Genomic DNA, 25,860 nt, shown 5'->3' with positions numbered 1-25,860 from the left:
GCCCCCACCCCACTCCGGCCTATCACCCTCACCTTGACCTCCTTCCACCTATCGCATTTCCAACGCCCCTCCCCCAAGTCCCTCCTTCCTACCTTTTATCTTAGCCTGCTGGGCACACTTTCCTCATTCCTGAAGAAGGCTTATGCCTGAAATGTCGATTCTCCTGTTCCTTGGATGCTGCCCGAACTGCTGCACTTTTCCAGCAACATATTTTCAGCTGTTATCTATTGCTCCCAATATCCTCTCAACCTTGGTATGCCTCTCTGATATGATGTTAGAGTTCCCACATCCCTGCCAACTTCGTTAAAATCTTCCCCAATAGCAATAACAACATGTTCCAAAACCAACTTAGTTCTGGCTCTGTGACGGTGAAACCCATTTGGTTTGTAAAGATTTCATCTTTGAGAACCTAAAGCCCTGCCTCCCCCATCATCTTACTGGTCAAGAATTCAACTGTTTTTTTCCTCTTATTTCTATACTCATACATAAAGTTGGGAGGAATATGGAGCTTACTATTCAAGGTCCAGCTTGCTAAACTTCTCACTAGCTTCTTAAGTTCTGACAACAGGACCACATGGCCTTTTCTACGTGTGTCATGGGTACTGATATGGATTATGAATGCTGGCTCTTTATCTTCCATTCTCTGGGTGCTCTGTGGCCACTCAGTAATATTCTTGACACACATGGTCGTGGTAATGGAATGTTTCTTTTAGCAATGATGAAATACTGACCTTTTTAACCTCAAATCATTTTGCTTTGGTAACTTTGCCATTTTAAAGCAATAACTGAACCAGTGCCATACTCAGACAATGATGGATCTGTTGCAACCATCCGTAACTATATTCCAAGCCTATGAGGAATGCCAAGGGAAATTAATTTCAATCAGGAGAAGTGCAAACTGGGCTACTATTGTAGATAAACATCCAAAGTCAAATTACTTAACTGCTGAAACAAAACTCTTTTGCTCACTGATGCTTCTGTATTGTCTTAGCTTACGTGCTATTTTTAAGAGGTAAACTCAAAACGTCTCCAAGAGCTGGGCAGCACTTGACAGAATATTCCGTCTTCACAAAAAATGGATTTGAAAATCATTTCACTTGAAAATATGATTTGCCAGAACACGTAATTGCAAATTAAAATGATTCTTTAGTTAAATTTTACATTACAGAAAAACTTAACTTGCAGGACTAAAGACTTCTTTCATTCTCACCAACAAGCAATTTTTCACTGTACACGGTTAAATTCTGTACCTTTCTCTACTCTTCTCCACACTAACACATGATTAACTTGAAAGGTTAAGTGAATATTTTAAAAAGCATATTATTTCAAACATAATGAACACCGGCACTTAAATAAAGCTGGTTAAATTATTCTGGCAGACATGAAATGAAGTAGTCTAGGCCTAAACTAATAAAATATTAAACAGATAATTATCGGCTTGTGCATCCATTTAAACACAGACAGTCCACACTAGTAATACCTGGAAAGAGAAGAAGGGATAAATTGAAAGATTAAAGTTACAGAAAGGTTTACATTTGTAGCCTTTAAACTTGTGTTGTATATGTTGTCACTGTTCATTTCACAGCTGCATGAGGAGAAAGTGATCTGCAGTGGTTACATCAACTTTCAGTCATTATTTTAAGCTTGAGAATTTTCAGAATAGTTTTATTCATCCCATATCTCAAATGTTTCTTTCCTGCAAATTAGTAATTTGAGAAACATCATCATCTGTATGATTAAAGTCTAGAGATAAATTATCCGTTTTTCTTTGAATAATTAAAAAAGCTTGAAATTTCCAATAAAGATCAAAGTCTACGTCATAACTGGTAATGACTACAATCATAAATTGATCATCATATCCTTCAGAATTGTGCCATCGCTTCCAATTTATATTGAAATGTAAACAACATTGTGATGCAAAATATCCACCTCAAGGAACAATGGTTGAATGAAAGAAATTAATATCTATTTCCCTTACTTGGAACTCCACCGATAGCGAATTTGAATATGCATTGGCAGCAGATGATGATCTGTCATCCAGAAACAAAAATGGTCATTAAACAACTGAGTAATGAGCTATCCACTACCCAGCACATCTTGTCCACTGATTCAAAGTCGACCCCTTAGAACAGCTACTTGTTCAAGTGCTCCTGCAGTACAGCTGAATTGTCAATACAAAACACAGCAAAGGGACAAGGGGAGGTCTTGTTAAAGTTTATAGCTAACAAGGTACAAGTTCCTGTGAAAAGTAAAATGCTGCCTAATTTGAGATGGAAGAAAACATAAATGGACACATTCTGGAATTAAAGGAATTGCAAAGCAGCTATAACATTTCTAATATGCTATTCACTATTATTATTCTAATGCTTATTCATTCATATTTAGTCATACCTTCCTTATCACTATTCAAACATTTTTAATAATAACTAACATTGGCTGAATCAAAAAATAGAAATGACAATTGAAAATAAAATTAACAGTTAACAAGGTGACAATGTAAATGAAAGAATAAAAGTGCAAACAGCCACTTTTCTGCAAAACACCTTTCATAAATGATTCAATAATTAAAGAAAGAATATATCAGATTAAATACAATGGAAAAACAAATAAACAATTAAAAGCAGAAATGGAAACATGATAGAAAAGCCTCATAAATAATGCAAAGCTGGTATTGAGTAGAAGGCCAGACACTATAGAAGGGACTGGACAAGGCAGGAATAGAAACATATTTACAACCAGGATTCAAAAAAATATGGGGAAAGAAAGCAAGAGGAAAAGGTACATGCAGAAAGTGCCACATTAAAACGAGGAGAAAGCACGGAGATTGTTTCTATCTCCTCTTCCCATTAGAATGGGACAGAAGTTTAGAAATATATAAAAAAAAAACACAACCTGCCCGCTTCTAGTTGAAACCAAGTGGGCTGGGTGATGGGTAACCAATCCGTTTTGCAGAGGTTAACCACATATTTCAATATTTTAACAAAGCCGTGCACTTGCATTTTGGTTGAACTCTTATTGTCAACACCCACTGACTAGATTCCTAGGCTCTTTAGAAAACCTGGAACATGAAAGGAGACCAGGTGGGCCATAAGTGTTTACCGCACTTCCTATGGGCCAGGAGGAGACATGTTCTTCCCCAGATCATCAAGGGAACCTGTTTTATCCCACACTCACACTATATAACACATTGCATTGGAATTCTTAGTGCCATTCTCTGGCATCGATCCCAACAGGTTTCACTCCCATTGACTTTGCAGTGTCTCTTTAAAAGTGTTTTTTTTTTCTTCCTGTCCATCTACTGGATCTCCAAAACTGCATATGAAAAGCCTGGAGCAGGTTCTCAATTCTGTTGTGGCATTATTCAATGTCCTTCCTGCCTGGATACTCTTTCCCATACATTTGAAGCATCGGCTGCAGGCAGAATGTTTCTCCCAGTTAACAGGTACAAACTGACTAAATAGTGCAGGGCTGGCTAAAGTGGTGCTAGTCTTTCATGAACATGGGCACCTGTTAAGATATGCAGCCACTCTGAAGCAGACTTAGAGCCAGCTGCACATTTCAATCGTGGATTGCATTTGCCACAAAAAAGCTTGTATTCTGTCCAGAGTGGAAGGAACGGCTACAGGTTTGGAGGATAAGCAGCCTCGGGCCTGTTTTCAGACTATATCCAGTATTTCCTGACTGGTGTGGGAAATGGAAAATTTGATTCAAATGTTATTAGGAGGATGTGCTTCTGAAGGTAAATTGTAAGACTGGGCAACTAAGTGAATGGGAATGTAAATTAGGTCAGATTTCTAAAGTATAGATGAATCAAAATTACATATTTATATTAGTCCCAAAAGTTAAAATTGCTCCCATTATCTCTTGCTATGTAACTTTTGCTTTGCTGCACCTTCACTCTCACTTTGACTTTTTCAGTTTTTCTTTCTCTAAGTCTGTCCGTTACTGTGCTTACCTTGTTTTTTATAGCCCTTTATTCTTTAGTTTGTGTCTCTGGTCAATGCTTCCATTTGTCTTTGCTTCCACAGTTCCCCAGGCAGTGTGCTGGGGGCAGGGGCATTATCATGCTTCTTCTTTGCTGATTGTTGCTAAAAAGCAAGGCTGAAAGAACCAGAATCCATAATGGTGATGGAAACTCTCTATTTTGTCAATGGGTGTCATACAGGACTTTCACTGGGGCTGATAATGCAGAGGCACTATGGCTCAGTATATTGGAAAGAAAATATTGGTAGGCTTTTAGGTGAAGCAAAATGCAATTGAAAAATCAGCAACAGAAACCTATGGGGCTACTTTTGACCTGCAGACTGTTTAATGAGTCCTTCTGACATCTTCCATATAAGCACTTGAAACTATTTCAGACACAGAAAGTACATTGCAGGTACATAATAAATTTCACGCAAGTAACAGTTCAACACTTACCCTACCATAAGCCTGTGCAATACAGTACTCGTGCAATAATTTTGCCACAAGTGTGAAATGAAAAGTAGCAGCTTTCCTACAAACAATATGGCACCTATTTAAACAAATACCATATATACTCCTGTAAAAGTCAATTTTTTTAAAAAACTAGTTTTAAAGGTTCAATTTATAGGATCGAATAATACATGGGTACTAGTTTTGAGGGGCTGAAATTCTTGCTGCAGTTCAAAATACAGTTTTATTAGCAAAAATCGATTTGATTGCACAATTAATCCCAGGTAAAGAATGAAAACACAATTAATTACGGTAAAAGGTAATTACCGGCTAAAAGCAAGAGAACCAAGAATGAATTACTGGTAGGAAGTTTTATTTATACATGCCAGTACAAAAATTTGACGTCAAAAATTCATTAAAATCCTGCAAAAATCACACTGTTCAACATCATCACGGCCTGGTATAATGGCACACTTAAAATGAAACATTTATTCTGAATGTGTAAGTGTCTTGAAGTTCTTTCATTTCCCTCCCATTTACTCTCGTATGTTATGAACCTCAGCAACATTAACACATTTGTTAAGGAATTAAAGATGTATGTAGCTAATTTTTGTCACTTTTATTCAGATATATATGATGGGAGACAAGGAAATAGCTGAAGAACTTAATAAATACTTTGTGTCAGTCTTCACAGTGGAAGACATGAATAATATCCCAACAATTAAGGAGAGTCAAGGGGCAGAGTTGAGTATAGTAGCCATTACAAAAAAGAAATGCTAGAAAAGCTGAAAGGTCTCAAAAATTGATAAATCTCCTGGCCCCGATGGGCTACATCATAGAGTTCTGAGGGAAGTGGCTGAAGAAATAGCAGAGGCATTGGTTGTAATCTTTCAAATATCACTGAAGTCAGGGAAAGTCCCAGATGATTGGAAAATTGCTATTTTAACCCCCTTGCTCAAGAAAGGATCAAGACAATAGATGGAAAATTATAGACCAATTAGCCTAACCTCGGTTGGAAGTAAAATTATGGAATCCATTGTTAAGGATGCGATTTCTAAGTTCTTGGAAGTGCAGGGTCGGATTAAAACAAGTCAGCATGGATTTAGTAAGGGGAGGTCGTGCCTGACAACCCTGTTAGAATTCTTTGAAGAGGTAACAAGTAGGTTAGACCAGGGAAACCCAGTGGATGTTATCTACCTAGACTTCCAAAAGGACTTTGATAAGGTGCCTCACAGGAGGCTGCTGAGTAACGGGAGGGCCCATGGTGTTCAAAGTGAGCTACTGGCATGGATTAAGGATTGGCTGTCCGACAGAAGGCAGAGAGTTGAGATAAAGGTTCTTTTACGGAATGGCAGCCGGTGACAAGTGGTGTCCCACAGGGTTCAGTGTTGGGGTCGCAGCTGTTCACATTATATATTAATGTTTGGATGAAGGGACTGGGGATATTCTGGCGAAGTTTGCCAAAGATACAAAGTCAGGTGGACAGGCAGGTAGTTCTGAAGAGGTGGGGAGGCTGCAAAAGATTTAGACAGTTTAGGAGAGTAGTCCAAGAAATGGCTGATGAAATTCAATGTGAGCAAATGCAAGGTCTTGCACTCTGGAAAAAATATAGGCATGGATTATTTTCTAAACGTTGAGAAAATTCATAAAGCCAAAGTACAAAGGAATCTGGGAGTGCTAGTCCAGAATTCTCTAAAGGTTGACTTGCAGGTTGAGTCCAAGTTAAGAAAGCAAATGTAATGCTGTCATTTATCTCAAGAGGGTTGGAATGTGAAAGCAGCAATGTGCTACTGAGACTTTATAAAGATCTGGTTAGGTCCCATTTAGAATACTGTGTCCAGTTTTAGGCCCCACACCTCAGGAAGGACATATTGGGACTGGAGCACGTCTAGTGGAGATTCACATTGATGGTCTCTGGAATGGTAGGCCTGACATACAAAGAAAATTTACAACCCAGGAACTGGCCCATCGCCCCACCCCACCCCCCCACCCCCACCCCCATCCCCCCGCTCCCAAGCCTGAACCGATCCAAATCTCCTGTCGAAACCGGTCGGTCAATTCCTAAGCATCTGCTCCCCATTTACTCATGCATCTGTCCAGAAGCATCTTAAATGAATCTACCATGCCCTCCTCTACGACCTCTGCTGGCAACACATTCCAGGCACCTACCACCCTCTGTGTAAAGTACTTGCCGTGTGTATCCCCCTTAAACTTTTCACCTCTCACCTTGAAAGCGTGAATTCTCGTTGTGGAATCCTTCACCCTGGGCAAAAGCTTATCTCTATCTACCTTGACTATACGCTTCATGATTTTATAGACCTCAATCAGGCCCACCCCCCATTTCCTTTTTTCTAATGAAAACAATCCTAACCTACTCAACCTCTTTTCATAGCTAGCACCTTCCGTACCAGGTAACATCCTCATAAACCTTCTCGGCACCCTCTCCAAAGCTTCTACATCCTTTTGGTAATGTGGTGACCAGAACCAAATATGATGAATGGCTGAGGATCCTGGGATTGTATTCATTCGAGTTTAGAAGGTTGAGGGGAGATCAGATATAAACTTACAAGATAATTCATGGCTTAGAAAGGATGGACACTGGGAATTTGTTTCCGTCAGGTAGGGATATTAGGACGTGTGGGCACAGCCTTAGAATTAGATTTAAAACAGAAATGAGGAGACATTTCTTCAGCCAGAGAGGTGGGCCTGTGGAATTAATTGCCACAGAGCACAGTAGAGACTGCGACGTTAAATGTCTTCAAGGCAGAGATTAATAAATCCTTAATCTTGTAAGGAATTAAGGGATATGGGGAGAGTGCGGGTAAGTGGCATTGAAATGCCCATCAGCCACGATTGAATGACAGAGTGGAGTCAATGGGCTGAATGGCCTTACTTCCGCTCCTATGTCTTATGGTCTTATATAATGGCACAATTAAAATTATTAACTTTTTAATGATATTAATTTATGGATGAATAGTGAACAAAGAGTGATAAGTACCGATAGACTTAGTACCAGTCTGAATGAATGAATGAATAAAAATGTGCTGTAGTAAGCCAAGTGGGCTAAGTAGAGTTACGATAAATGAATAGTGATGCAATATAGTAAACAAACAGCGATGAGTAGATTTACCGGTGTGAATGAATGAATGCAATTTCTTTTAGTGGGTTAATGGGAACATGCAGTTTCCTTTGTAAGGGTCAACTTTTACATGAGATATATGGAAAATACAAGAGGTTTTGGTCAACGTTTACATGAGTACATACGGTATATTAGCTCAGACAGTATGGTGTTTCACAAGGAGAAGAGAAATCCCCACTATAATTTTCAAAATAAATTAGCTTTTTCATTCATTTTTGTGGGACGTGGGATTCACTGGGTGGGCCGGCATCTATTGTCCATCCCTAGTTGCTCTTGAAAAGGTGGTGGTGAGCTGCCTTCTGGAACCACTGCAGTCCACTTGCTGTGGGTTGAACCACAAGGTCATGAGGGAAAAAATTCCAGGATTTTGACCCAGCCACAGTGAAGGAACGGCCATTTCTTCCAAGTCAGGACGATGAGGGGCTTGGAGGGGATCTTGAAGGTGGTAGTGTTTACAGACATAACATTGTATAACTCAATTATTGACCTAGAAAGGGACAGTGCAGCATAACAGGCCTTAGCTCTGAAAGTTGACAATGGCTCCCAATTACTATCCAGTGGCTGCCATTGCATGAGGTTTATGTTGAGAGGGGATAGGATTGGTGTTAGCTGTTATTCTTTAACAGTTGATCATCCTCCTGTGATCACTGTCTTATTTGATACTTTATGAATGGCTCCTTAGCAAAGGATGTCATCAGCACCTATAAACCCATACCCCATGAAGAGAATTGGAAAACAAACTAACTTTATCTATGACCACATTTTTTTCCACATATTTTCAATTTCACATTTCTGAAAATCAATCAAAACATGTTTTAAAAAGCATATGCGACTATAATTTGATAATGCAATAAAGGACTAAAAGACTGCATTCAGCAGACAACCTCTCTTTATATTTAATATGAGCATACGTTGGATAGCATTCAGACGGATTCATAAATTACCTGCAGCAAACAACAGCACAGCCACAGGTCTGTAGAATCTCCGACGGGTTCCCTGGCAGATTGAGATCAGAGCCACCAGAAAGGCAATGAGAATAATGGCTGCTCCAGCCAGAAGCAAAGCAACTGTTGCAATCTCCCAATCTACAACACAGAATATAAAAGATGAACAACCTGATAATTCTGCTTATACATAAAATCACATAACATAAAACTGCCATGTTCCAATATTCACAAAGTAACAGCGTACAAATGAACTTGTGTGTGAAAAAGTAATGCATCTGCAAATTTGTAACATTTGAACAGCAGGTTCAAATCTTTAAAATGCAAAAACAGCAGCACTTGCCAAAATGTTACAAGAAAAGATAGCAGACACCAATCTGCTAAGAATTATTTCCTGCAGTTCTCAGAGGTCAACAATTCCTTCTCAGCTAACATCAGAAGCAGAGGAGCAGTTTAAAAATATACACATCTGTTATCTAATTTCAAATCTGTCTTTCGGGATCTTGTCCAACATGGCCAAATCTTGTATTCAATAAATCTGAATTTCCATAGCATGCAAACTATCAAAATTTGATTGATTTTATTCCAGACCAGGTGGAAAGCTGGTCAAACTCATTATGAGTTTGCACACTAATATTTAAGTGATAGATTGTAAATTAACCTTTGATTTGAAAAAGCACAGAATCCACAAGTAATAAAATCAAAAGTTAGTTGCAAGGTACTTTTCCATGAGTAAACTGAAATAGGTATGATCCACCGACTCATCAAATAAATTAATTTTTGAAAATGTGTTGTTGTTCGTTCGATTATTGTGTGAACAGTGTGGTAAAAGGATTTTTTAATTCCATGGTGTACATTTACTTAAGATGACTTTTGGCCTCTCTCAGACTTGCTTGTTAACTGGGACCAGAAATTCTTCCTTTATCGAAAACTTAGAAAATATCTTAAAACCAACCATGGAATTGAAAATGTCCCATTTCTAAGAACTTGTTTGTCTCCCAAGTTATTGGGCAAAGAAAAGCAAGCATTTGTGATGACTTTGGGAATAGTGAGGCTTGCTTTACAATGCACCCCAGTGAGTCATGACACCGCAACCTTTACAATGAAGAATCTATAATGCTCTCAAGTAGAGAATTCCAAAGATTAATAACTTGAAAAAAAGTTCTTGCACATCACTGTTGTAAGTGATTGTCTCTTATCTTGAGACTGTGCACTCACATTCTGGACACCATAGTCAAGGGAAATAATTTGCCAGCACTTAACTGTCAAACTCAGAGTCTTGTGATTCAATGAGACAATCTCTCATTCTTATTACTCCAGAGAACATAGATATGATTTAGTCAGCCACTCCTGTCCCAGGAGTTATTCTTGTGAACTTTTGCTATCTTGCCCCCAGTGTAAGTATAACCTTGCCTAAATATGGAAAGCAAAACTACAAGTGGAATTCTAGGTATGGTCTCACTAAGGCTCTGTGCAGTTCTGGCAAAACATTTTAAAACTTGATTATTTTAATCTAATCCCATTGCAATAAATATCAACAAGCCATTTGCTTTATTTATTTCTTACTTAAGCTACCCAATAACTTTATATGTACTTTGCACAATTATACAAAAGTCGACAATTATAAATTCCATGACTTTTTTTAAAAAAAATTCTGTTTTTCTATTCTTACAAGCAAATTGAATAATCTCACACCTTTCCACATTATACTCCATCTGTCACCTTGGTGTCGATTTTAACTGTCCACATGTACTTGTTATAGTCCCTGAAGAGACTGATATCATTCATATCTCATTTAAACTTAAAAAGATTTCAAGATCTAACACTTTTACAGTTAGAACCCAACTAAAACTAAGCAACAAATATACAAAACCACAGGAAAGAGATGACTTTTTAACACAACCAAACATCCAACACCACTGTTATGCTTTACATCCCAATTCTCACAGATTGGCTATCCTATGTTGCCAGTCCAATAGGCAACAAATACTCTGCAGGAAAAATATCTTCACTCTACTTTTTAAGACATCTGAAAATCCCACACCATCTCATTTGCCACAGAATGAGAGTTTTCACAAGATCCTCCTTGCTACCAATGGGTTGTTTTCACAGTTTTAATGAACTGTAACATTGAGGCACCAGTTTTGGGAGATCAAATTGATAACTGCTTTAAAGCCTCTACTGGTGATCTTCCACTGTAATCCCAGAAAAGCAGCATCAATTTGTGTGATTCCTTAGACCATGCTCACTTCCACATTCTGCCTGGTAGCCTAACAAAATAATACGGTTTCTCTCTTTGCTGACCACATTGTCTGCAGTGTTTGGTCTTAGCACAAGACTCCTTTCTTGCACTTGCACACACACACACTTGGTATTTTAAATTTTTGAGTTACTTGCACCTTTGTTTCAGGTGCGAGAAACTTGCACATTGCTGAGCAAGTCCTAACTTGTCTCTGTGGTAACCAAACAACCTGGACTACTGTCAGACAGAATTATACATAACCTCTTAACAACCTCTCCTTTCAAATTGTTCAGTTTTATTTTTAATCACAATGATGGTTTAAACCTACCATGTTACAAAATTCTTATTTATAGCACTTTGCAGCACTATTGTGTCCTTCTCACAATCTGCATTCTCTCCTGAACATAAACAAGATACTCTGAATGCCAAAGATCTGAAATAAAACTGTGTGTGCAGGTCTGGCAGCATCTGTTAGAAGAGTTAACAGAGATTCCAATACGACACTTCTTTGAAAGATTCCACAGATACTGCTAGACCTGCGTTGCTCCAGCACGTTGCACTTTTTATTGCATTCTCGCCTAGTTTTATATCACCAGTAAACTGTTTCTTTTTTTAATTCATTTATATAAATTGTAAATGGTTGAAACCCTAGCACTGGTCTCCATAGCATTCAACTAGTTATAGGTTGCCAATCTGAAAAGGCCCTGCTTACTCCCATTTTGCTTCCTGTCAATTAACTAATCCTTGATCCATAATATATTGCCATCAAATCTATGAGCCCTTTTCTTATATATTAGCTTTTTTGTGTTGCACCTCATTGATATTATTTTCAGAAATCCAAGTAAACTACATCAGTCGTTCTCCTTTATCTACCATATCAGTTATAATCAAAGAAAAACCTCTCAAATGATTCAAATGGCATTCAAATAGCCCAGACAGAAAGTCAAATATTATATGGGCAGAATCATAAAAGAACACTCAGTCTTTCAAAGAATCATATTTTCCAATTATAATGCTACTTTGATTGCAATATATTGATTTTGGCTACATACAGAGGGTCCACATTTTGTCAATGTGTCAGTAAATGGAGATTGGCCAGGAAGCTGGGAAAAAAACCATCTTTGTTCGCATGGGGGTGCCCAAGTCAGATTCTATAACAATTTAGCAGCTGATTTCCCAATGGGGTTCCTGATGTTGTAAGTGCCTTCTAGTATTCTCAGTTAATTGGAAAGCCAATAGCGCTACTGGGAGAAATTGACACGGCTGGGTCGGTAGTGAAAGAATGATTGATGGATTCCAGCTCTCCCTCGGCAAGTTGGGCTGGAGATTGCCAGTACCGGTGAGGCACATCTTAGCAGGGTGTGGAGTTATTGGTTCTGGAGGTCAAGGATATTGCTGCTGCGTGAATGCGGTCATTGACACCAGCGGGCTCTTCCACACAGAGCACTATCAAGAGGTCCTTCCTGACGACCTTCCAGATAATCTGCCTAAGTTCACAACTTAGGTTGTCTGCCAATGTGGCAGAGGGCAGATATAACATTTTAAAAATGCCATTAGTGGTGGGAAGAGGCCCTTATTTTGCCACATGGGCAATTGATTTTACAGAAAAATTGGTAGGCTAGTCCTTCCCATTACCTAACCAAAGTCCTCCCTAATGGAAAACCACTGAGAGAGGTTGATATGCCTTAATGAAATAGCATTTGCTTAATAGGGAGTTTTTGGGAGTATAATCTGAGAAATGTTTTTGTGAAAACCTCAATGGAGTGCAGGAAAACTGGAATTTATTTACAAGTGGAGGCGCAAGAGGCAAGAGATGCAGCAGAGATAACTGATAGTCTGGAGAACAGCACCAACCCTTCCTGAAAACAGAAATGCAAGCTGCATCTTTCTGATGGATAGAAGTTTCAAGAAAATGGCAAACGTAGGTACAGTCTAAACACTGATAAAGAAACCATTTATTGGGAAAATGCTGAAAATACAACATACAGCTTTCTTCAATTCGTTATTAAGTACTATATACATCACATGAATCAAAAATAAGATGCAGCACCCACAGCAAGGTACCAACCTAATGCATCTATATACACATTCTAAATTTCCATACATTTGCAGTAAAACCTCGCAACATAATTTTTGATTGGCATATAAATGCATTGCAGCGATACAAACACTGGGAGGGGTTTAGTGAATTTGCACTGTCCCCAGTATGTACATGCATAGGGTTTCAGATTACATTCCACAGAAGTTACATACACTCGGACTAGCAGAATGTGGGTAGTGCCAATTTATATCATCTGGATGTTTTACATTCTGTGTTAAAGGTCATCCAACATCACTGCAAGCAACATGTATAAACTCTGCACCACCACATGTAACACTAAGTGTGGTCAGCAAGACAGGATGACAAAATGCGAAACAGAAGTGGAAGCATGCTGGTAACAGAGTTCAGTGATGCCACTACCAATAGATCATATCAAAGCTCTGCATCCCTATCAAACCCAGTATGACCGGTGGTGGAAATGTAAACAGATAGAGGGAGGTGAAGGTTCCTTGAAAAACCACATTCACTAAGAAACAAAGTGTAATACTCAAGGATGAATTGCTTGCAACCATCTTCAGCCCAATATCTCCCTCTGATTCCCCTGGAATTACAGATGCAAATTTTCAGACAATTTAATCCACTCTACATAATATGAGATGTCTGAGTACACCAAATGCAGCAAAGACTATGAACTCAGATAGTAGGTATTTTTGTACTTTTCTGCATTTAAATTGTGGACTGAAATGGGATAAGAATTGTTTAAAAGTACCAAGGACTATCGGATTACAACACTTTTTCGAAGTAGCATGATACTTAATGCAAGTGCTGGCTTTCCTGTGGCTCGCAGAGCAGTTGAAGCCCAGGGTATGTGGGGAGATTCAGCTGGCAACACATAGCCAATTGACAATTGATAAAGTCCACAGACCAATGCCAAAGGCTTTCTGCATGTCAACAATGCATTTGACTCCCAGGTAGTTAAACAGCTTGGGAATGAGAAGCCATCAGATCTCCACAGGCTTAGGAGGCGTCTCTAGTCTCTGCAGTAAAATCCATTGTCCTTTCTGCAGTAACTTTTAATTAATAAGTCGGAGACCTTTATAAGTGTGAACAAGTCACCCAGTACCTCTTGCAAACAAGTGAAAGTATCTGGAGAATGAACAGAGAGAAGCAACTTTCAGATCAGCAACAAGAATCATTTCAGCAAGTCCTCTGAACAGTGGCCACTGCTTTTCCAATTTTGCCCTTTTCCCATAACACCCATTTGTTGTGTGCATGTGCATGTGTGTGACTGTTTGTGTGTGTTTGTAAAGGAAACTTTATAAGTGAGTTACATCTTTAACTAGTACGATTATATGCTGATGGCTTATAATTGTTTTCCAGTTACAGTCTGTTTGCAATAAATGTTCATTCTTGTTAAGTACAGAAACTCAGCTCATGTTTCAGTTAACCTGAATCTAAGAGACAGGCAAATGGGAGGATTCTATGTACTTTTCAAAATCTTTGACAATGCTGGGAAGTGACCAGTGGGGCTTGATGATCAGCCATCTGCCCAAGTAAGGCATAACAAGCTGCAGTGCTGAAAATGTGCACTTTAGACCAAGATATCTTATAGACATATTTTTAAATTATAGAACAATCAAGGGTGACAGAAAATAGAATCGGCGACTGGCATGAAGGGCAAGATCAGGCTAACACTGACTCTACTGAATGGCAAAAAGCCTCTGAGTTGTATGGCATAATGTTGCACCTTTTTCTGATGTTCTTATAGCCGACACACTGATATTTACCTGATAAAGTGAAAAGACGCACTGCCACAAAAAGTAAGATGAATAAAATAGTCAATTATCTCTCTTCTGTCTACTTCATAAGAACATGATGGATTTGTCATTGATAGTGCTGTCAAGCAGTGCTTATTCAACTGCAACCCATTCATCATTGTTTAATGCGAGTCCAACCAGGACTATTCTGCTCTAGACCTTATTACAGCCCTAATCTAAACATAGGGCAAAGAACATCGGAACAGAAGTAGGCCTTTCAGCCCCTCAGGTCTGTTCTGCCAGTCAATAAAGATTATGGCTGATTTGTGGCCTAATTTCATATACCAGCCTGTGACCCATACTCCTTAATATTTTTGTTTAAAAAACAAAATCTCAGATTTAAAGATAAAACCTGATCTATCATTCACTACCATTTGTAGGAAAGCTCTAAACATCTACCAACCTTTGTGTATAGAAGTGCTCCCTAACATCTCTCCTGAATGCTCCTAATTCAGACAATGCCCCATTAGTGGAAATAGTTTATCTTTATCTACCCTACCTTTTCTTCTTAATAAAGAAAATACAGGTCTACTTTGTCTAATTTCTCCTCTGACGTCCAGGTATCATTCTTGTAAACCTATGTTGTACACCCTCCAAGGCCAATATATTCTCCCTAAGGTGTGAAGCCTACACCCTATTCACAGGATTCCAATGGAGTCTAAAAAAAAACATTTTGCATAACTGCAGCATAACTGGTGCATTCTTGTACTTCTTTAGATATAAAGGCCAGCGTTCCATTAGCTTTCTTGATAATTTTCTGCACTTACTTGTGACATTTCTCAGATCTATACACCTGGATCTCTGTATTTAACTTCATACAAATCTAGAAAGTACCCTTACCTATTCTTTTTCAGTCCTAAATGAATAATCTCACACTTGCTTACATTGAACTCCACCTGCCATAGTTGTGCCATTCCCTTAGTCTATCATCATTTTACAATGTTTATAATGCTATCTAACTGTTGAATAGAATGAATTTCAAAGTGATAGCCCTTAACATCAAGCATAACAAGGTGCAGTATCAAGGAGCTTAAAAATGTGTTGCTGGAAAAGCGCAGCATGTCAGGCAGCAAAGGAGAAGGAGAAATCGTCGTTTCGGGCATAAACCCTTCTTCAGGAATGAGGAGGGTGTGCCAAGCAGGCTAAGATAAAAGATGGGAGGAGGGACTTGGGGGAGGGGTGTTGGGAATGCAATAGGTGGAATTGCACCTATTATAATAGACTGGAGAGGGGATGGGGGCGGAGAGGTCAGGAAGAAGATTGCAGGTCAAGAAGGTGGTGCTGAGTCTGAGGGTTGGGACTGAGATAAGGTGGGGGGAGGGAAATGAGGAAGCTGGAGGAATTTGTATTCATCCCTTGTGGTTGGAGGGTTCCTAGGCAGAAGATGAGTCGCTCTTCCTCCAGGTGTTGTGTTGCCATGGTCTGGCGAAGGAGGAGGCCAAGGACCTGCATGAACACCTCTGGGACACCCGCACCAACCAACCAACCAACCAACCAACCCAACTGCCCCGTGGCTGAACACTTTAATTCCTCCTCCCACTCCGCCAAGGACATGCAGGTCCTAGGCCTCCTTCATCGCTAGACCATGGCAACACAACGCCTGGAGAAAGAGCGACTCATCTTCTGCCTAGGAACCCTCCAACCACAAGGGATGAATACAGATTTCTCCAGCTTCCTCATTTCCCCTCCCCCCACTTTTTCTGAGTCCCAACCAGCAACACATTTTTAAGCTCTGATCCCCAGCATCTGCAGTCCTCACTTTCTGCAGTATCAGGAAGCATGGGTGAAATTGAAGTCAGTGGAAGTGGGGAGAAACTCTTCATACCTAGCACAAAGAAAAATAATGGCACTTCTTGCAAAAGCTCTCATAATGAAGTGAGGCACACCTACATGAACCTTCACCTGGGCAATATTCAAACTGGTCTGAGCAAGTAACAATCATCTCAAACAATAGCCAGGCAGTGACCAGCCAAACATAATCTGATCACTCCCTTTAACATTTGGTGACACTGGGTCACATTGACTGTCACCGAGTTTCTCACCACCAACTGTCTCAGGATTCCTATTAACCAGATCTTAACTGCACCATCCATATAAGTACGATCAAGTCAAAGCTGGAAATTCCAAAGGTGAGTAATTCACATCCTGACTCTCAAAGCCATTTCATCACAAGTCAAGATTGGAAGGGAATACTTCTGACTGGATTGAATGAATGCAGTTCCATTAATATTCAAAAAAAACTCAACATCACTCCAGGACAACACAATCTGGTTGATAAGCATCCCATTCATCTCTTTAACACACTGAAGGAACTGGCCACAATGCTTCCAAAACTGCAGCCTTTCAATCTATAAAAGCAAGGGCTGTAGGCACTTGGTAACACCACCTTTGCAAGTTCCCTCACAACTAACATTCCACAACAACTCGGAAAACCTATCATTGTTTGTACATTGCCATTATGTCAGAATCATGGAACCACCTACTCAACACACAATCAGTACTGCTCCACCACACATACCTCAGCAGTTCAAGAAGGTGGCTCACTATCACCTTGTGTAGAGCAATATGGGATAAGATTGGGCAATAAATGTTGGCCTTGGCAAAAAATAAACCAACCAGATACCTTCACAGGGTTTGGTGAAGCATCAACTACAGCTGCTAAGCATTGTTCTGGTTTCCTAGCAACTAGCCATCCAATATATTTAAGCTGTCAAATAGCTCAGGCATCTTTGACTTCTGCATAATGGAGGCACCTTGAATAACAGATAATTATTTGCATTGATATATTAATTGAGTCATTTCCACTCATGCAAGTTGTTAGGTTGATGCGCTGACCCTAATGCCCAGATGGGTGCCATATACCATACACTGCACTCTTGTAAAGCCTGTCATTTTCTCCCTTTAGTTTATGCCAATTTCCATTGGAAAACTAATGAACATACTGCCCATTGCGCACGCACAGCATCTGTCACCTGCTTGACACATCTGTGGATGCTTAGTGCATCACACAGTGGGTGATCGGACACATTGTGACTTGGAGTAATTCAAAGGCATAAAACCTTCCTGAATTAATAACCTTTATATTTATAGAAAGAGACCTCCTTATTCTAGCAGTTATTTGCAGGTCAACTTGGAGCATATGGCACAATACAGTGATAGCCTCTTGTGCAAAATGATGGTAGTGAAGACAGCTCTCCACTGACATGCCTGCTTAAAGTTATCAGCATCTGTAAGTGAAAGTCCCATGGTGGTGATTGCTGCTGGCATAGTTCCTCACATTGCATTCTACGTGCATTCATCATCCCCTCGTGGATTCATCTTCCTCATTTAAATTACGGGTACAGGAAACCTCAAAGGAATGCCTAACGTCAGCACTTTGTTCCCTGCAAGATATTTGCAGCAACAATTGGTTGTATGAAAATATGGTGAAGAAAGTTAACAAAATAGCATTATGCACAATAACAAAAAAAATATTTTTGTTAACAATAACTTAGCTTTAGCAGCTGAATTGAGCATATCAGATCAGTGGGTTAATTATGTATTTTTACTTAGGGCAGGTGAAACACTGGTTCAGTGCTCGCCAAACAATGTGAATTTCAGCATGACACCTCATTAACATCATTCCTACTTCAAAAGAAAGCTGGCTTTAGCCAGCAGCACAATCTCCCTTGTCCTTTTAAATCCTGCCTCTAAGATACCTGTAATCATAATTCATGCCCACTTTCAGGGAAGGTTAATGCTGCTCATAGATTCTCGCAGGTTTAGAGCTTGCAACTCCTTGAAATTATTTTTTGCTGTTTCTCTGTTAACTGCTAAATATCACCCACTGAAAACTGTGGCATAGCTGCCCTGAGCAGTGTTGTGTTTAATGCTATCGTATGGTACGGTCTCTTGCAGAGATGTGCACCTGATAACAATAAAAATGATTTAAAACCTTCAAAAGTTTCATAACATTAACTAAAATGTTAATCTAGGAAAACATTATCCAATAAAACAGCCTCAAAATAACCAACTGACCATTGAATTATGGAATATTTCATTTCCTTTCCATCCTCTATTTATTCATTACATCGCCCCTTCTACATGAATGTTGCAACAAACCAATCTGTAATACATCTTATTTGAAATACAATCTCAAAAATAGGAACTAATCTAACAGTAGACAGATAAAAAAAATTGTGGTCATTCTGAAAAGCATCAGTCTATACTGATATAAAATATCGGAACATTACAGCATTCCTTATTCAAATACATTACAAAACTTGTGTTACAACTGAAGAATAAAATGATTATTTGAGCTGATAACATATAACTTGTTGTCCAGAATGCCACTTTCTATTTAAGCTTGCATTCTGCAGGGCAAGTTCAGGGCCAATGTCTGTAAACAGCTGACTGCAGAAGAATAACATTAATGTTTTCTTGTCTTATTGTATCACAAACATCCATGACTGTCAATTTGTATGAAAATTGGAAATGATTTAATTTACATACAGGACATGTCTTCCTTTTCATGAGTTGTAAAGGTTTCTGGTAAGATCAGCATTTGTTGCCCAGTCCCTAACTGCCCCTGAACTAAAACATTTCAGGTGCTTTCAGAAGCAATTAGGATGGGGTGACAAATGTTGATCTGGGCAGAGACATTTACAACATTGTTGACAACACTGCAGTGGATTTGGAGTCACATGTAAGCCAGACCATGTAAAGAGAGGTAGACTTCCTTCCCTAAAGGACAAAAGAACATAAGGACTAGGAGCAGAAGTAGGCCGTCTGGCCCTTTGAGCCTGCTCCGCCATAAGACCATGGCTGATCTTTTTGTGGCCACAGGTCTACTTGCCCGCTCTCTCACTATAACCCTTGTTTCTTTTACTGTTCAAAACAAATCTTAGCTTTGAAAGCATTTACTGAGGATGCCTTAACTACTTCACTGTGCAGGGAGTTCCACAGATTCACAACCCTCTGGGTGAAGAAGTTCCATCTCAATTCAGTTCTAAATCTCTTCCCATAATTCTGAGGCTATGCCCTCTTGCCCTAGTTTCACCCGCTGGCGGAAACATCCTCTCTACTTCTATCTTATCTATTCCCCTCAATTTTCTTTTAGATCCTGACTCATTCTTCTAAATTTCAATGAATATAATTCCAGTCTACTCAGTCTCTCCTCATAAACCAATCCCCTCAATCCCAGAATCAATCTACTGAGCCTCCTCTGCACCCCCTTCAGTGCCAGTACATCCTTTATTAAGTAAGGAGACCAAAGCATCTCGCAGTACCCCAGGTGTAGCCTCACCAGCACCCTATAAAATTGCAACATAACCTCCCTGCTTTTAACCTCAATCCCTTTAGCAATGAAGGGCAAAATTGCATTTGCCTTCTTAATTACTTGTTGCATCTATTGTAATTTATTTGCCAGATCTTTGTCAATTCACTTAAATAATGCCCCTTTGCAAAGGTTTCACAATCCTCTACCACACATTTTAGATTCATCTGCAAACTTTGACACACTACATGTGGTCCTCAACTCCAAATCATCTGCTCAATTTGTGAATAATTGTTGTCCCTGATTCCTGAGGCACTGATTGTTTTTCCAGTTGGCACTCATTGCTTCCAGTTAGCCAATCCGCTAATGATGCTAATGCATTGCCCGTAGCACCGTGCATCTTTATCTTATGCAGCAGCCTACTGTGTTGCACCTTGTTGAATGCCTTTTAGAAATCTAGATATACATCTATTGATCCCCATTGTCCATTGTGCTCATTATGAGCTTCACAGCATTCCAGTAGATTAGATTTGATTCCATAGTGTGGAAACAGACCCTTCAGCCCAACAAGTCCACACCGACCCTCTGAAGAGTAACCCACCCAGACCCATTAGCATGGCCTATTCACCTGACTTGCACATCTTTGGACTGTGGGAGGAAACCACAGCATGGAGAATGTGCAAACTCCACACACAGTCGCCCAAGGCTGGAATCGAACCTGGGTCCCTGGTGCTGTGAGGCAGCAATGCTAACCACTGAGCCACCATGCCGGTGCATGACCCACCTTTTATGAATCCATGATACATCTGGCCAACAGGACAATTTCTATCTAGATGCCTTGCTATTCCTTCCTTGATAATAGCCTCAAGCATTTTCCCCACTACAGAAGTTAAGCTAACCTGTCCACAGTTCCCCATCTTTTATCTACCTCCTTTTGTTATCAGTGGCTGGAACTGCCCCAGAGTCCAGTCAATTTTGGAAAGTTACCAGGACAGTAGTGAACCAGATGGGTTTTCATAACAACTCATGATAGTTTCAGGAGACTGTAGAGACCAATTTTCAATTCCAGAACCATTAATCATGTTTAAACCCTAACAGAAATCTCAACTCTAGCAGTAGCCTGAGCCTCCGATTGCCAACCCAATTTCGCTGGAAACTGAGTAAAACATCTCTAAGCTATGAAGTAGACGTTACATCCGGTCCAAATGCTAAACCCAACACCTTTAATCTTTCATATAATTATCATGAAACACCGGGAATATTATTTTCGTTAATTTAAAAAAAATCTTCTTGTACAAGGTAAAGTTGGTGGGTTCTTTTTTCGAATATGCTCCTAATTAAAATAAAAACGAAAACGAGTTTTTTTTTAAATCCTCAAAATATCATATGAAAATCGTTAAGAATAGGCGCAGTGCCTCAAACAATTAGGCGCCAGAGTTAACGCCATTCGGCTCGTCCCAGTTCCGAGACTCCCTGACCTTCCTTCGCCATTGCAAATTTTAAAATTCATTAACAGAAACTGCCGTGCAAACAGCACTATTAGGCCACTGCGTAATATGACTTTAAAAGGAGTTCTCAGAAGCTTGTCTGTGGCAAGTAGGCGGGAGTTATGGTTAACTGCTCCCCTGCTCATTGCAATTAGTCAATAAATTGTGAAACAACGCAGTTTTCTTTCCAACCCGCTTCTCCTCCCCACACATGCAGATGAAAGTTCTCATCTCGGAAGAACGTATGATACATATTTTATAAAGGCACCACAAGCTTACTAACCGCCAAGGTTTGGGGGATTATTATCAAACACGAGCCTTCAGGCTAAACAAAACAAAGCCAAAACAACAACCAAAACAAAACTATTAGCGAGAGCAGCGCACCGCCGCAACTAAAGCCCACATTATTATGTTGATGTTTCTCGAACACCCTGGCAGCCCCAGGAAAAGGTCCAGAGAAATCGGCAACTGTTTTCCCTCGCAAACCTGAAAAGTAATAATCGCTGCTGATCGGATTCGGGCCGACCTTCGCTGTGAGCACGGATCAATGATTAGCAACAAATAAATTGTTGATGAAAGCACTTTTTAACCAATGACCCCCAAGACGAAATGAAAGCAAGATGAAACTGAGCCACTGAAGTTGAATAACTTCCTGTGAACGGGATGTATTTTACAAAGACTTGTTGACAATTGACTGCAATAAATATTTTAAAATGTGGAAACAAACAAGAAATACACGACCAAACCAGCAGCTTATAGTCACGTATATCTTCTCATGTAATTGCCAGCAATTGCTCTTTCTCTGGGTTCCTGACATCAGCCACTCTTTTTTTCTCTCTCTGGAACAGCTTTTGTATCGCCGCCCACAAATAAAACTGCCAGAAGGATCTCTTAAACCTATATTTACATTTTCTCTTCTGCGTTTACTGGCTGAAATGAACTTCGAAAAACTACTGCGTCCTGTAGCGCCTGTTTCCTCACATCAGTACGAGCTCCTAAACCAACTCAAATCGCACTCGTCTCCTGTTACTTTCGCCGTACTGCTCCTCGGATGCTGCCTGAACTGCTGTGCTCTCCCAGCACCACTAATCCAGAATCCTGTTACTTTCGCGCCCTTTGAGTTTGTCCATCTTTTCACAGTAGCTCTCCACGTTTTTTTTTTTCACCTGTATTCTATTCTATTTCTAGTTTCATCATCTGGCACCAGTGCTTTTATTTCAACGTTCTTCATTCTATTTTTGCTCACTGTTTTCCACGCCTGTTACTCATTTGTCTCAATATGTTTTTACGTCATTTTGTAGTTTGTTTCTTTTACAGTTCTGCATTTTCCCATATTATTTATCTCTTCTTCTTTTAAAGTGTTCTCACATTTATAGTTCGCTTCCATCCACCTTATTTTGTCAGTTGTTTATATTGCATTAGTACCATACCCAGAAACCATCTCCTTCTGCCTCCTTTTTTCAAAAAAAGAAATAATTCTTTCGCGCTCTCGTCTGTTATATAGATAAGATCCATGTTAGTGTTCAGATGAAAAGTTGTATAGCATTTATCTCATCATTTGTCAGTGTTTGAGTTCTGTAAGCCTAGTGTGTCCAACAGTATTTAATTGTTTTTTGGTCACTTTTGCTATCTTAATTTTCATCTTTGTTCCTGTTCTCACCTAGTTGATAGCAGTTACCCCAGTTAGTCTGTTTCAGTCTAATTTGTGCCCTTAAATCCCAGTGTTTATTTACTATTCTCTGATAAACATATCTTAATCTCGATTTGGGCAATATAATTTGCTTCCGTGGTGTGTTTGTGTGTTTTGCTTTCTGTACACGTCCTAAGGCATGCCTGATACTAAAACAAAACACAGAATCATTTTCCTGCGTGTGAACTTTCAGTACAAACACCCCTGTCAATGCTTCGGCCGCTGTGCACCATGTCTCATTGGAGACGGCTACGCTTCTGTCAGTGTAAAGCAGCTCTTACTGTGTGCCTTATGCTTGTCAGAATGTAACATGTCCCGATGCATATCTGTTTCTGCCTGAATATTTGGGTTTCTGTGATGCAAGCAGAAGTGTCGAGGCAAAACAAACGTTGCCTGTCCGTTCCCCGCATATTTCAACACAAATGTTAGTATATCTATCCAATCGTTCTCTCCAGTTTTATTGAGATGCCTTTTCTTGTTTCATCATGCCCATTAACTTAACTCCTCATCTGTTTTAGCACTTTACAACGCTGTTTATTTATGTCCATCTAAGTAACATTCTGCGGTTTAACTCCTAACAACGTTTCAGTTAATTTCTCGAATAGCTAATAAGTAGCGATCCGCCTGTGGGTGCTGGCCAAGTTGTCTGTTACTCTGAGCTGGCAGGATGATATTTTTCTCCCCATTAATCGTTCTTGGGTGTCCCTACAACCCTGTCTCGGTTCCCCTCTAACTCTCTCTTCCAGTCATTTGTGTCTGGTGCCGGATACCAGGAACGACGCACGGGCGGACTGAGTCTCGCCCCCTTCCTTACCGCTGCCCAGTGCCCATTTGCAGTCCCACTCGGTGTCAGGGGGCGAGGCCGGTCGGAAACACCTCTGCCACAGGGAGAGTGAGAAGTGACTGTCGGCCGTGACCCAGGCTGGACTCAGTAAGGCCACCACGTCCAGGCACAGCGAGAGGACCACACACACCAGCCCAGTCAGTTTGAGTGGGGTGACAGCTGTCACTCGGCTCTCTTCGGCCGTAGACATCATTCGGCGGAGCGATGGGGGGCCGAAAGACTCGCTCTGGCACCGGCCACTCCAGCAGCGAGCGAGTGTGTGCACTCACTGCGCGCCGCTCTCTCTCTCTCTCTGTGTCTCTGCTCCTTTCCCTTCCCAGGTCTGTCGGACTTTCTGCCGTCACTGTGTGTGTGAGTCAGCTCCTCCTTTCTGGGGGGGGGGAAGAGCAGAGCGTCAGCGCCTCCGCCGGTCCTAACGCCGCAACCACACCGGCCCCTCAACTTCGCAACTTGCCGACGATGTATAAAAAGGGGGCGCGGTGGTAATGCTGAGGGGCGCCCAGTGTGATCGAGTGGCCCACCGGTCAGATTTCAGCGGGAAGATTCGCGAGATTAAATACAATTCACTTCAATCTGGTTCGAAATGTGGGAGTTTTCGCGTGAATTGTCAGCAACATGATTCCTCTTGCTACACTCTGCGCTCACTATACTCTGCATTCATGCTTTTGTTCCCATTGATGCCTGGGCTGTACACTTTCTTTTAAAAGAAGAATGATGTGAACTAAGTCATGCCACTTCCCAAACTGTTTATTATTTTACAGCAAGGTTCGTTGTGCCGAGTTTTGTGAAATAACTGGCATTTCAGTAAAAGTGAATGCAGTTTCTTCACAAACGAATTTAGTAAAAGGATGGGAGCAGATCCACAGCGTGATGTAATCGAAGCGCGGCTATATTTACAACTGTAAATGGAAAAAAAGCGTTTACTTTCTTCAGTGACGATGTTTGTGAGCAGGAGATGCAGGCAGGAAGGTGACCGTGTGCCGTCATGGCCAATCGTGAAGCACCAAGATTACAAAGAATCGGAGAAGTTATTTAGTGCATTTTAATTCATCAATCCAGACCAAAGCTCCATGAACAAACTTCATGTGCAACCATTCCCAACTATTTTGTCAAAATGTATGTTTGTATTTATAGGCAGAGCACAGCTCGATCAATTAATTAAACTGGGCTGGATGCTCAGATAAGAGCGGCCATCTAGGAGGAGGGCAGCAGATACTTGAAAACGCCACCTAGTTTCCCTCTGCTACTCGCCATGTTGTCTTGGAAATATATTGCCATTCCTTCAGTGTCACTGGGTCAAAACGCTGGAACTGCCTCCCTAATAGCAGTGAGTGTACCTGCACAAAGTGGACTACAGTGGTCCAAGAAGGCAGTTCATCACCATCTTCTTAAGGACAATTCAGGGGGGCAATAAATGCTGTCCTTGCCAGTGAGGCCCACATCATGGTTGAGAATGTGAATGTTTTGGGGGCATCCTCCTTGTTGACATTGTTTTGCATTACTAATGCTGAATGATGTGATCCAGCTACAAAACTTTGATCTGCCCCATTGGTTGTGGGATCACTTGGCTCTGCCTGGAAGATGCTGGCGCTGTTGTCATGCATAGAGTGCTGAGTTATAACTTCACCAAATCTGCACCTCATTTTCCAGTGTGACTGGTGCTACTCCTCACCTGCTTTCCAACACTTTTGCTGATGATGATAGCGCAAAGTCTCTCCTAGTACCTAGGTTTGAGTTCTCAGATCTGGTCTAAATATATCCTATTTGGGATGTTGGAGGTGACCTCTGTCGAAGATGGGAATTTATCTCTGAATGTTCTGTGTCTGGTGGACACGCCAATCAATACATTAATGGATACATTTGAGTCAGGTAGTTTGTTGCCAACATGGTCAAGTGTATTTTCCTTCTATTAATGCCAGAACCACTCTGGCAGATATGATCTTCAGGAGTAGGCCAGCTCTACCAGTACTGGTGGTACACAGACACCCA

At 40.4% G+C, this 25,860-nt stretch overlaps 1 protein-coding gene across 1 annotated transcript in view; it reads right to left on the bottom strand.

The window, feature by feature from the left end:
• tmem47 (transmembrane protein 47) overlaps window positions 1–24,550 on the bottom strand; it is a 46,025-nt gene extending 21,475 nt beyond the window's left edge. Inside the window, exons 1-2 of the mRNA XM_043700729.1 lie at window positions 23,842–24,550; window positions 8,497–8,637 (exon numbers count right to left, since the gene is read on the bottom strand). Coding sequence (XP_043556664.1) covers window positions 8,497–8,637; window positions 23,842–24,064 — 364 coding nt within the window. The 5' untranslated portion in view covers window positions 24,065–24,550. The remainder of the gene's footprint in view (window positions 1–8,496; window positions 8,638–23,841) is intronic.
• Window positions 24,551–25,860: the final 1,310 nt, after the last annotated feature.

Source organism: Chiloscyllium plagiosum, chromosome 12, assembly GCF_004010195.1.
Source record: "Chiloscyllium plagiosum isolate BGI_BamShark_2017 chromosome 12, ASM401019v2, whole genome shotgun sequence".
Classification (NCBI taxonomy): Eukaryota; Metazoa; Chordata; class Chondrichthyes; order Orectolobiformes; family Hemiscylliidae; genus Chiloscyllium; species Chiloscyllium plagiosum.
The sequence above is the reverse complement of the archived record's forward strand: the minus strand, read 5'-3'. Positions and strand labels throughout refer to the sequence as shown.